This window comes from Ipomoea nil, unplaced genomic scaffold, assembly GCF_001879475.1.
Source record: "Ipomoea nil cultivar Tokyo-kokei standard unplaced genomic scaffold, Asagao_1.1 scaffold0926, whole genome shotgun sequence".
In the NCBI taxonomy this organism is placed as follows: Eukaryota; Viridiplantae; Streptophyta; class Magnoliopsida; order Solanales; family Convolvulaceae; genus Ipomoea; species Ipomoea nil.
In genome coordinates this window covers 697,424-711,546 of record NW_017617354.1, presented here as the reverse complement: position 1 = coordinate 711,546, position 14,123 = coordinate 697,424, and the positions used below count along the sequence as shown (strand labels likewise).

Genomic DNA, 14,123 nt, shown 5'->3' with positions numbered 1-14,123 from the left:
GTCATATACTGTGGAGTCAGCACCACGGCCCGATTCATAGTGGATCCGTGTGGAGGGCTACAAATCATCAACAAACCTGTATCACGTGGTCATCGCAACGACATAGATCACATGCATAGTGTCATCGCAATGACAAGGACCACAGCCCAATGGAAACAGAGCTAGCAACTTTAAGTGTATACACCCCCTATTGAGATTCCAAGCTCAACGGGTTAGCTACCATCTCTGGCAACGGGGATAAGTTTCCCATGTTGCCCACAAGTCACAAGTAACCAAACGGCAATCCGGAGCTTTAGTACCGGTCCGTTCACACATAAGTCCCCACACTGTCCACTTTACCAGCTCAATCATCTCATCTCACCAATCCATCATCTCTTCAAGAGACAATACACACGGAATCTAGAGATACAACAACACCTAGATTCCACACAAAGTGTGTACAACAAAGGATAAGCTCAACAACAGCTTAATCAAGGAATTATCATACACACGGGATCACATCAAGGGATTCAATCAAGGGGTTTCAATGAAGGACATGAAACGATACTCAACAACAACAATGGACTACAATCCAACATCAAATAATTGAGAACACAAGTTGCCAACCCTAATAAGGAGGAACAAACCACACATACTAGCATAACAACATCAAACTAGCATGCTTATCAAACGGGTAAACCAAAAATGGTTCCAACGACCCTTCAAGACTCATCTTAGCCCAACGAATCAAAAAGTTGGACCCTTAGCACGATTCAAGACACCAAATCCTAACATGGATTCCTAACTCATCGTTCTAGACATACGAAACATCAAGAAGACTCAACAACGGGAGGTCAAAACATCAAATACCAAGAAGAAGGGATCACGGGGAACAAATCCCTGCAATCCCCAAACATGTTCCCCGCGGGTGGGGCCACAGGTGGACCTCCACCCGTGGGTACACCCTGCACCCAAAAATCAGCATTCGCGATTTTGCAGTTTTAAGGCCATGTTCAAGTCCAAATGACCCCAAATCTTCCACACAACAAAGATATGACTTGAACCTATAAACAAATCATTAAATAGCATCCAAGAACCCTAAAACACAAGCTCTAAACATGCATTATCTCCCCCTAACAAGAAGCTTCGTCCCCGAAGCTTGGGCACGACGGGTTACCAAAAGGAATAACAATGAACAAAGGTGTGACAAGAGAAAGCAATGAACAGAGGTGTGACAAGGGAAAACAATGAACCAAGGTGTCCACCCAATAACCAAAGCTAAGAATCAAGGTTTCAATTTTTGGTGATAAGATTGATAGGCTTAGAAATAGACTGAGGGTTCGCAAAGGTAAGTCAAGAAAGAAAGATAATGTGATAGATGGAAGATTACCGGAAGGGAAAACTAATCCTACCTTATACTCAACTTTCTACCCATCACTAGCCACCAGACTACCTAGACCTAGACGTCTTAGCTAAGGAACAAGCTACAACGGAAACTAACACCAAGAGAACTCTAAAGCTAGATTACCCGGGAATGAAGAACAAGGATCGCGTCTTCAACAGTTCACCGCTGATTTCTCCAACCAAAGGAAGCAAGGTTCTCACACTGCACAAGTAGATCTCGGCATCCGCTTGAACTTTATCCGCCATTTCCAGACAAATGCTACTACTGCCATCTCCCAAACACGAGCAGGATGTCCTTCTCCCTAGCTCTTAGGCTAACTTGATGCAGGCTGCCAACTTAACACTTGCATTAACACACAATCCACAACTCTCTACAAAGCAACGCTCGAAGACTTCAGAACCTCCGGTCCGGATGAAAGATCCAAAACAGGTGTTAGTGTTTTTATGTTCAAAAACCCCATATTATAATTGGCAATATTATTATGGCATACTAAGATAGGTTTAGAGTCCGTCCTGTTGGGTCTACAGTTTACTGATCAAGCAGAAGCAACAACAGAAGAACTGACACTGAAGATCTGATTTAGAAAAGCAGTTTCCTTAAGAGTCTTACGCGGTATTATCAGCCCAGTATGGAAAGACGATCAGCGTATCTTCAAAGAAGGTAATGGGCGTAATCTGCTGAGATTACATTCCTCTTTTATAGTCACACCTTCTACAATCAAAGACGTCTATGGAGAGTGTTTATTGAAGGATCTATAAGTACCAGTTCTTGAAATGAACTAGGGTTACGCCAAATAAGAAGAAGAAACACTCCATATCAGCTTGATGAGACTAGATCTTTGATTGTCCTGCACCTTCTCAATACAACATGTTCACGGTGATTAAGATGATGAACTTGAGAAGAGTTACTGCTGCTTAAACGAAAGGACACTAAGATCACACTGTTGTGGGAACAACCTTATAGGGCGTCACTGAAGTGGACTGCATCAGAGTGGGCTCTCCAAGTGAAGGGATTTCATTGGACTTCTGTATGCATGGCTCTCCATCTTCAACAATCCACTAAACCTGTGTAGACTGGGTATGTACCTTGTGTGGGGCACTTGGGTAAGATTATTGTATATCTACCTTTGTACATTGGATTTTGATTTAGTGGATTGGACGCCTATGTGATCATCCCCAGACGTAGATACACACCGTATCGAACTGGGTAAACATTGTGAGTGTTCGTTCTGTGTGTTTGTTTATTTTTCTCTGATGTTCTCTTCATGATCTATCATTACTTAGTAGGCGCTTAACTGAATCAATCAGTATTCTAAGTCAGCCAACCATTTCTGATATTTTACGTAAAATGAGGAAATGCAAAATTACATGTGGTATCAGAGCTTTTAAGTCTACATAGTGACTTGATCCGAAGGGCTATCTTAGTTTTGCATTCTCTCTGTTTTTGTGGAAGTCTGTCTGTGTGTTCGTTGGCTGGTTGTTGGTTTCAGGATGGACGCAAGTATGAAACCACCAGAACTAGATGGTCACAACTACTCTTTCTGGAAGGCTCGTATGGAGATATATCTTCAAGCACAAGGAACTAGGGTATATCGCACTATCCTAACTGGGTGGAGTCGACCTACTACTCCGAATGCACAAGGAGTTGCTGAAGAAAAACCCATGGAGACTTGGACAGACGATGAAATGAATGCCTCTGATCTGAACAACAAAGCACTGAACTCAATTGTTGGATCACTACATGAATCTGCTTTTACGCTTGTTACAGGGGTAAAAGAGGCTAAACGGGTATGGGAGATTCTTGAAACCAGATTTGAAGGAACTAGTGATGTCAAACAGTCAAAGTTGCAAATGGTTCTGTCAGAGTTCGAAGCTCTCAGAATGACTGAAGACGAAACCGTTTCTACCTTCCACAATAGGGTTCAGAACTTGATGAACCGAGCCTCAATTCTTGGGGAACCATTCACTGATGAGAGAGTGGTCAAAAAGATTCTCAGATCCTTACCTAAACGTTTTCGAATGAAAGTAACGGCTATTCAGGAACACACAGGTTGGGAAAAAAAGACTGTCGCAGAACTCATGGGAAGCTTGCACACATATGAATTGGAAGTTCTTGCTGATGATGATATTGGAAGCAACAAGAAAGGAAAGTCTGTAGCTTTTGTGGCTGAAGCTGATCGAGAATCTGACACAGATGACATAGATGGTGAAACCCTAGCTCTCCTAACCAAAAACTTCAAGAAAATCTTAAAAGGGTTCAACAGAAAGGGTCAAGGTCAGTCTACAAGAACACAATACAAAGGCAACAACCATTCCTATCAAAAGGTTGAAACAGCACCCTTCTCACAGAACATTCAATCTCAGACTGGGCGATCGAGACAACACAGAAACAGTGCCACAGACACAGGAAAACCCCTCAATCGGTCAGTGCAGTGTAGGGAATGTGAAGGATACGGTCACATACAGGCTGAATGTTCAACATATCTCAAAAGGAAAAAGGCTATGTCTGTAGCTACTCTTAGTGATGATGAGGAGGAAACTTCAAATGATCAATCAGATGATAATGTAGAAAACTTTGTAGCGTTCTTCACTGCCACAAACATTCAATCAGACGGAGATCAATCAGATGGAGAATCATACATATCAACAGATGATTTTGAAGAGAGACATATTCAACTTGAGGCAGAATTCGCAAAACTTGTTGCTAGCTGGGAACAACTTGTGAAAGTAAATAAGAATCTGAATGACGATCTAAAGCAAAAAGATTATCTTCTAAAGAAATTGAATGCTGAACTGGTCATAAAAGAAGATCTCATCAGTCAGATACGGTCCAGAGAAGGTAAATTTATCAAGGAGTTGGAGAGCTTGAAGAAAAATATACAGATGATGGACACCACATCTACCTTAGATAAGATTCTAGACTCTGGCAGAAACCCTAATGATAAAAAGGGTCTGGGATTTGAACAAGGAGAATCTTCGAACAACGCACCAAAGTTCATCAAAGAGGGAATGTCTAAGACCACAGCATATCACAGGTATGAACAAGGACAGTCATCTCAGTTAGTACAAACCAAGGAAAGGAGATAAGGTACTAACACTGACCTCGACAAATCAACCTATCAATCTCATTATTCGAGATTCAAAAAATAAGATTGTCAAAGTTAAATATTATACTCCCATTTGTCACTACTGTCACACAAAAGGTCATACACGTCCCGAATGCTATTTTTTCTACAGAGATCAAAGGAAGGAAAAATATCAGAATAAGACTATTACACCATTCACTAGACTGGTTTGGGTTAGAAAGTCAGAAGTTATCTGCTATCCCACTATTGTTCTAACTGCATCTACAACTGATGCTAGATGGTATTTCGACAGTGGTTGTTCCAGACATATGACAGGAAACATTAAATGTCTGATGGCTGTTTAACCTAGCAGTGGAGCTGTAACATTTGGAGATGGGCAAAAGGGTAAAATCGTTGGGAATGGTGTCCTAAATGTTCAAGGTTTACCTCAATTAGAAGAAGTCTTGCTAGTCAGTGGGTTGAAAGCGAATCTTATTAGCATCAGTCAGTTATGTGATCAAAATTGGAATGTATGCTTCGATCGTAACTGCTGCAAAGTGAGTGACAAAGCAAATCAACTTGTCATGGAAGGAACTCGGTCTTCAGACAACTGTTATGTTTTGACAAATGAAACTGGTTGTCACCTATCCAAATCTGATGAATCAAAACTCTGGCATAGAAGACTGGGTCACATAAATTTCAGAGATATGGATAAGTTGATAAAACTGGAAGCAGTAAAAGGTGTACCGAAGATCAGAATTCATCCAGAGAAAATTTGTGGCGCATGTGCTACTGGGAAACAAATCAGAACTCCACACAAAGCAGTAAGAGGTATCACCACTGAGAAATGACTAGATCTTGTCCATATAGATCTCATGGGGCCAACACAGACTGAAAGCATTGGAGGAAAGAAATATATATTTGTGTGTGTAGACGATTTCTCTCGATACAGCTGGGTTTACTTTCTGAGAGAAAAGACATAAGCGTTCAAGGCTTTCAAGACTCTGTGCATAAGAGTTCAGAAGGAAAAAGATGAGTCTATTATAAAAGTTCAGAGATTGAGGAGTGATCATGGAAAGGAATTTGAGAACTCTCTATATTCAGACTTCTGCTCCGAGCATGGTATCTCACATGAGTTCTCAGCTCCTAGAACTGCTCATAAAAATGGAGTGGTGGAAAGACAGAATCGAACGCTACAGGAAATGGCTAGAGTTATGCTACATGCCTCACATCTACCACAACGTTTCAGGGCTGAAGCAGTACACACAGCGTGTCATACTATAAATAGGGTCTACCTTAGACCAGGAACGACGAAAACTCCATATGAGATCTGGAAGGGAAAGAAACCAAATCTGAAATACTTTCATGTGTTTGGGACAAAGTGCGATGTGCTGCCTGACAGAGAACAAAGAGGGAAAATCGAACCCAAAAGTTATGAGAGCATCTTCCTTGGATACTCTCCGAACAGTCGTGCCTACAGAGTCTACAACAAGAGGACTCAGTCTGTGATGTAGTCAGTAAACGTGGTTGTCGATGACAATCCAGAAGAACCAGTAGACTCAACAGTGATAGAGTCACCTCTAAGTGATTCAGATGCAAGTAATAACAACAGTCAGCTCAAACCACAAGATTCGTCAGATGAAGATCAAGAAAGTTCGGAACAAGAGATAGATCTCATGAATGAAGTTGGTAAAGACAAACCCACCAGAACTCTGAAAAACCATCCATCAGATAACATTATTGGAGATCTTTCAGATGGAATGAAAACCAAAAGCAGAATAAGAAATAATCTGACAGAAATATCTGGGACTTACTGCTATACCTCAAAGATAGAACCCAAAAATGTCAAAGAAGCTCTACAGGATGATCTGTGGATCAATGCAATGCAGGAGGAGCTACATCAGTTTGAGCGGAATCATGTCTGGAATCTTGTACGAAGACCTAATGGTGTCAACGTAATAGGAACGAAGTGGATCTTTAAAAATAAAACTGATGAAGCAGGGAATATAGCCAGAAACAAAGCTCGGTTGGTGGCTCAAGGTTATACACAGATTGAAGGGGTTGACTATGATGAGACATTTGCTCCTGTAGCTAGACTTGAGTCAATCAGAATCTTGCTGGCTGTCGCTTGCATTTTGGGATTTACATTACATCAAATAGATGTCAAGACATCGTTTCTGAATGGGTATCTCTATGAAGATATCTATGTGGCTCAACCTAAAGGTTTTGAAGATCCAGAACGTCCTTCTTATGTCTATAAGCTTCGAAAAGCTCTCTATGGCCTTAAACAAGCCCCACGGGCCTGGTATGAACGTCTGACACAGTATTTGCTCCAGCACGAGTATAAACGCGGAAGTGTTGACAAAACTCTGTTTGTCAAAACGACTGGAAGTCATGTAACCATAGCTCAAATCTATGTTGATGACATTGTGTTTGGATCAATCTTGCAAAAATACACTGATAAGTTGGTAAAAGTCATGGAGGAGGAGTTTGAAATGTCCATGGTTGGTCAACTGACATATTTCCTAGGTCTACAAGTCAAGCAAAGTTCTGAAGGATACTTTATTTCACAAGAGAAGTATGCTAAGAATCTTGTCAAAAAGTTTGATCTGGAATCATGTAAACCATCCAGAACACCTATCTCCACTTCTACAAAAGTATCGAAAGATGAAACTGGTATATCAGTGGATAACACAGTCTATCGTAGCTTGATAGGCAGTCTGTTGTATCTAACAGCCAGTCGACCAGACATAATGTTCAGTGTTGGAATCTGTACAAGGTATCAATCTGACCCAAAGGAATCACATCTGATAGCCGCAAAACGCATTCTGAAATACGTGAAGGGAAAGATACAGTATGGACTCTGGTATTCCAAGGATAGTGAACTGAATCTGGTTGCATATTGTGATGCTGATTGGGCAGGGAATATTGATGATCGGAAAAGTACTTCTGGGGGATGCTTCTTTGTTGGAAAGAACTTAGTATCATGGTTAAGTAAGAAACAGAACTCTATCTCACTAAGCACTGCAGAGGCAAAATTCATAGCCGCAGGTGGTTGCTGTACACAAGGAACAGATGTTTCTGGATTATGGTCTTACACAAGGAACAATGACACTCTTTTGTGAAAATGTCAGTGCTATTAACATCTCCAAGAATCCTATTCAACATTCCAGAACGAAGCATATTGACATCAGGCATCATTACATCAGAGACCTGTTTGAATCCGAGGAAATTGAGTTGGAATACATTCAGACTGACAAACAACTGGCGGACATTCTGACTAAGCCACTGGATGCTAATCGTTTTGAAATTCTCAGATCTGCTCTGGGAAATTGCAGAATTGACTGACTAAAGCAGTTGGTCCGTCAGAGAGGAGTTGGTTTATTACGGGTCAGTGTTATGACTTTGACTTTCCTTAAAGACTCCTCTCTTTTTATGTTAAGAAGATTATCTAAGCTTATTCCTCTCAGAAGATATCTTAAAAGATCTTAATATCTTTTCAAAATTTAAATTTCCTTGGGATTTGTTTCCTTCCTAAAAAGAAGCTATACCGTTGTGTCAATCAATCATGTCTGCATGGTATTTGACAAGCCGCATTGACTAGGGCTCATTATTCTTAAGGCTATTTGTTACCGGGTCAAGAAGAAAGAAATGATCTCAGCTCTTATCCCTCTATTACTCTTGCTTATCTGCTCTCAGAGATTTGTCATTCTTCTTACGCATAATCTTCTATGGTGGATCCCGTGAGAAACATTATCATCAAACTCGGAAGGAAGGTACACTCTCCGGCGACGGCCTTGAAACATATTCAGACACTTCTACAGTTGGCTATGAAGAAGAAGCTCAAGCTTGATCCTCTACTTCGAGATGAGATTCTGGTGACTGTTATGACTAACTACCCAAAATTTTATGCTGAATGGTCGGCGGATGATGTAACTGAACTACTGGTGATGGTTGCCGAAGCAAATGATGAAGTCTCTCCAGTGTCTATTCCAGAACCCGCTGATGGAAATCGGGCCGGGGCATTCCTGCAATTTTTTGCTCAGCGTGCCCTAGAATCTGATGAAGCTGCTTGACGACGAGAGGAGTCCCAAGCTCTGTATCTCGAAGCTGCTCAGAGAGAAGCGACACACAGACAGGAGATTCTTCAACAACGGGTAAATGACTCTGAAACCCCTATTGAAATTTCTCCTAATAGACCTGTTGATTCTTCAATTCCATTGTCTGTGTCTGTTATGCCTGAAAATCTATCAGCTTTGGCTTCCGACAAGTCCCCTGTGAATGTTGATCCTCTATCTGTGCCTGTGATTGATTTTGCTGATGAAAAATCTAATGCGTTGCATGTGTCTGATGAGAAAACAAAGTCCTCTGATGAGCCTAATCCACTAAGTCTAGTTGTTTATGCTTCTGAGAATATTGCTCTGCCTCCGTCTGAGTCTGTTAATGTATCTAAAGAATCTTGCCCTGCTGTTGATCCTCCTGCCTTACCTGCATTTGTTGAGACTGTTGGTTTGTCAAGCCCCCACAAGTCTGAGAAGACAGGTGGAATTCCTGTTTACACTGCAACATCTTTAGAGGAGAGTCTGGAACATGTGCGACATTTTGCCAAGCTGCCATCTGCTTCGATCCCTCAACCTTATCGAGTGATACACCCTTCAGAATCCTCCAGTGAAGATGACAAGATACTGGCTGAGGTGTATGGATCCCAAGCGCCTTCTTCTACTGCTCCTACTGTTGAGGCAACTGCTCATCCTGATTCCTCGAATTTCAGAATTCGAGAGATATCAAATATTGTTGGGAGCTCATCTGCAAATGTTTCTGATTCGAGCCACTCTGTGACTCCAGTCCAGTCCCCATCCAGAGAAACAAGACGGACAAAAAGGAAGAATGTTCCAACAAAGGTTGTTGTTGAAATCAGTGCTGATAATGCTGATGTGGATCAGCCTGTGAAGAAGAGAAAGTCGAGTGAGACTGTTAAACCTGAAGGAGACCCACCTATCCACCAAGTATTCAAGACTCTATGTTCCTCTATTAAGCAACAAGGAACTACTGCTGCTCAAGCTACTTCTGCACCAGCCCCCTCTGCCAGAAAAGGGAAACCGACCACAAGGTCAAGAGGTCGAAGTGTAACTCCAGAGGTTTCACCTGTTGAAGGAATTGACACAACTGTTTATAAACCTCAGTTTGTTTCCCCTGCTGCACAAACAAGATGGGTCACTATGGTCAGAAGGGAGCTGATTGTTCAAAGAACTGTGGATGAGAATCAACTGAACTCCGTTTGCGACATCCTGCCCTTGCTGAATGAAGCTGGTCTTTTGAAAACTGTTACAGATGTTTGTCCTTACTCCAAGCTGCTCACATATGAATTCTATTGCAATCTCAGTGATGAGATTGACAGTCTCACAGGGCCACGACTGATGCAGATCTTCATCAGAGGGAAGTGGTATGATTTTGGGCCAGATGTGTTAAATAAATACTATGGCTTGCCTGCAATGCAAGAAGAAGTTGTTACTGAATGGGACGTGGTGGCCAAAACTCTTACCGTTGGACAGACTACATCTTGGCCTACAGGAGATAAGGACTATTTGCTGAGCTCGCATCTCACGTCTAGATATGTCATCCTACATCGCCTGGCTATGCACAACTGGCTTCCATCAGCTCATTTCAACACAGTTGGCAAGCTTCTGGCAGGGTTCTTATTTAGAATTGGAACTAAGATGCAGTTTGATCTGGGCAAATGGATTTATTATCATGTTCTAACTCTGATTCATCCCCAGGAACAGAAGGTAAGACTACCGTTTCCAAATCTGATTTTTGGCATCCTTACCTCTCAGGGTCTTAAGCCTATGCCCAGTGAAGTGATCAGTCCGACGCTGCTCTACACTGTTGATAAACGTCTTCTTTCTGGAGATCATATTAAGGATGCCGTTCCTGTGACTGCCCCATCGAATTTGGAACCTGATGCTGTGAATGATGAGTCTCCTCATGCTAAAGATGTGAAGCTTTCTAAACAGTTGAAGGCGCGAGTTGCTGATCTTGAGACGGTGCACGGTATCATTGCCAAGCAACTGACACGTGCGCGCACTGAGCTAGCTATTGTTCTTCTCCGCATGAGCCTGACTGGAACTGCTGCTGCTGCTGTGGATCCCGTGAAGTCTGACTGTGACTCTCCCTCAAATGTTTGATCTTTGGCTACCATTGGCAAAAAGAGGAAGTAGTAAACTCAGGGGGAGTTTATTTTTTGTGATTGTGATCGAGTACCTTCTGGCCCTGGCTGGGCGTTATGTTTTGATATCGTTTTTGTTTATTAGACTGCTTTGGATCTTATGTTCTTTTTATCCTATGTAATCAGTTTGGACACATGGGTTGCTTCTTTTAATAACCTATCTTAGTTCTTTTTTTTTTATATATATTTGAGTTGTTTTGCCAAATAATAGCCAAAGCGGGAGTTTGTTAGTGTTTTTATGTTCAAAAAACCCAAACTATAATTGGCAATATTATTATGGCATACTAAGATAGGTTTAGAGTCTGTCCGGTTGGGTCTACAGTTTACTGATCAAGCAGAAGCAACAACAGAAGAACTGACACTGAAGATCTGAATTAGGAAAGCAGTTTCCTTAAGAGTCTTACGCGGTATTATCAGCCCAGTATGGAAAGACGATCAGCGTATCTTCAAAGAAGGTAATGGACCTAATCTGCTGAGATTACATTCCTCTTTTATAGTCCTACCTTTTACAATCAAAGACGTCTATGGAGAGTGTTTATTGAAGGATCTATAAGTACCAGTTCTTGAAAGGAACTAGGTTTACGCCAAATAAGAAGAAGAAACACTCCATATCAGCTTGATGAGACTAGATCTTTAATTGTCATGCACCTTCTCAATACAACATGTTCACGGTGATTAAGATGATGAACTTGAGAAGAGTTACTGCTGCTTAAACGAAAGGACACTAAGATCACACTGTTGTGGGAACAACCTTATAGGGCGTCACTGAAGTGGACTGCATCAGAGTGGGCTCTCCAAGTGAAGGGATTTCATTGGACTTCTGTATGCATGGCTCTCCATCTTCAACAATCCACTAAACCTGTGTAGACTTGGTATGTACCTTGTGTGGGGCACTTGGGTAAGATTATTGTATATATACCTTTGTACATTGGATTTTGATTTAGTGGATTGGACGCCTATGTGATCGTCCCCCAGATGTAGATACACATCGTATCGAACTGGGTAAACATTGTGAGTGTTCGTTCTGTGTGTTTGTTTATTTTTCTCTGATGTTCTCTTCATGATCTATCATTACTTAGTAGGCGCTTAACTGAATCAATCAGTATTCTAAGTCAGCCAACCATTTCTGATATTTTACGTAAAATGAGGAAATGCAAAATTACAACAGGAACGGTAACAAAGAACAAAGGTAACTCGGGGGAAAGAAGGCTCACAAGAAGAGGCTTGGTTCAACGAAGAAGGTTAGAGCAAAAGGTTTAGGTTTAGAAACTCAAGGACCATGTTACTTAAAGGTAGAATCAAAGTCATCAAATTTGCAACATGGGAAATAAGGTTGCCACCTTGCACAGAATCGTTAGAAGCGGGGAATACAAGAACGAGGTTTAAAAGGATAGATAAGGATTTCCTAACGGAAGAGTTCTAGGTTTAGGTCCAAGGATAGCATTGTTTAGGAAGGGAATCAAGATTTTCAAAGTCACAACTTAGAAAAATGAGGTTCTAACCTTGTACAGAGTCAAGGTAAAGAGAGGAAAACGGCTTAAAGAGGGTTAAGGATTCTCGACTTCGGGCGAAAACGTCTGTTCGGCGCTTGATCACTACACTCTTGTCGAACTGAAGGTTCTTTTCTTCGATTCTGGCACGACATAACTCTTAGACCTTGCCAGATTTCCTTCAAAAGCTAAAGTCACCGTCGCCTTACAAAGATGGTTAGGAAAGATAACAGGAACAAGGTTCGGAAGAAAAATGATTACTTGGAAAAATGATGATGGGGTTCGTCTAGGAGGAGGAAAATGATTCAAGAGGGTCAAGGGTTCTTTGAATTCAAACGGTTTCTTCTGCTTGACAAGCTAAGAACACCCGTAACTTACTAAACTTCTCTAGAACTCTTGAAAACCCAAGAAGCTTGGCGTCAAAACCAAGGTCAAAAATGACTCTTAAACTAGCTAACACCCGAAGCTAACACGCAAGGAAGGACACGGAGGCAAAGAGATGTGCAACAAAAGGGTATAAGAACTTGCATCTGACTCACGTCTGTGGATCTTGCCTCGCCGAGGTCTCGACTTCGCACACGAGTCATAGCTGCTTCTTCCACTGAGTCCACCGTTGATTCCCCTTGGAAGCTAACTTCCCGACTGAGGTCTCACACTACCAGCTGGTTTCGGGCTTGCTGAATTCTTCCTCTTAGGCACACACTCAAAGGACCATTGACCTTTCTTACCACAAGCAAAACACTCTACCGGCTTCCCAAAACAGTCCATGTCGGGGTGGCCACTTCCACACTTCTTGCAAACGGAGCGCCTTCCCTTAACCTTGTTGTTCCGGATTGGTTGAGGAATCTTATCACTCTTAGAGTCGTTGCTTTGAAGACTTCAAGATGGTTCAGCACCGGTAAATGACAAACTCATAACCACAGGCGCAACACTTGTTTCAAAACTCCTCATACGGGTCTCCTGGATTCCTTTCTGAACATGCTGCACCCGGTAGAGGTCGATTGCACAAAGGTAGGCCTTATTGAGAGTCTTGGGCTTTGACACAGTCAAGGCTTTCCGAGCTTCGAAGTTGAGTCCGGCCACAAACTTCTCAACTTTACTCTCCCCGATAGGTACCAAAACTGAGGCGAAACGGGCTAACTCCAAAAACTTCTTATGGTACTCCATTACCGATATGGATACTTGCTTAAGGTGGAGAAACTCCTCGTACTTTTCCACCTTGACATGAGCAGGATAGAACCGCTCAAGTAGCTTATCCTTTAAGCTTTCCCAACCAAACTCCGGATCTTGTCTACAAGCGGGTCTTTCAAACATGCACCACAAGTCCGCTTGTTGCCTAAGGTAGAACGTAGCCAACTCTACTTGGCGATCCTCCGGGCAGTCCACAACTTCAAAGATCTTGTCAAACATCCGGATCCACTCTTCCAGCATTGCTGGATCATCTTCATCGGCGAAGATCGGGGAACGGAGACTTGATACTTGGCGTACTACGTGCCGATTCTCATTCTGAGGAGGGTGGCTGTTGTTGAGGAGGGCGTTGCTCAGCGTTTGGGTGATCTGCGTCAGCTGATGTAGGCTTTGAACTAGCTGATCGTTGGTGGCCGCTTCTGAAGTCCTTGCACGACGTCTCGATGGGGCCATCCTTGACTTCTACAGAAACAGCATGATAACGGGAGAAAACTTAGAAGCCCTCACCCTTACTCGGTGCCATAACATAAAATATCCCACAACAGAAAGAAGGACAAAGCACAGGAAGCACAACAGAAAAAGATAAGAGAATTGACAACCTCACCGCGCGTCCTAAGGTTCCTAAGACTTAGGTACTTGAACACTTTGGATTCGAGCTTAACTTCTTAAGGTCTTACACTTCAAATCACGAACCTAGATTCCAATCTAGGTTCTTAAAGTCCAACTCTTAACCTCCTAGGCTCAAACCTAGGCTCTGATACTAACTGTAAC

The 14,123-nt window shown here is 42.2% G+C and overlaps 2 protein-coding genes across 2 annotated transcripts; one reads left to right on the top strand and one right to left on the bottom strand.

The window, feature by feature from the left end:
* Positions 1-8,683: 8,683 nt before the first annotated feature.
* LOC109179519 lies at positions 8,684-10,633 on the top strand. The gene has a single exon (XM_019329028.1). The coding sequence runs from the start codon at positions 8,684-8,686 to the stop codon at positions 10,631-10,633; it is 1,950 nt and encodes a 649-aa protein (XP_019184573.1).
* Positions 10,634-13,043: 2,410 nt separating this feature from the next.
* LOC109179517 lies at positions 13,044-13,595 on the bottom strand. Its single transcript, XM_019329027.1, has one exon. It carries the CDS (start codon positions 13,593-13,595, stop codon positions 13,044-13,046), a length of 552 nt encoding a protein of 183 aa, XP_019184572.1.
* Positions 13,596-14,123: the final 528 nt, after the last annotated feature.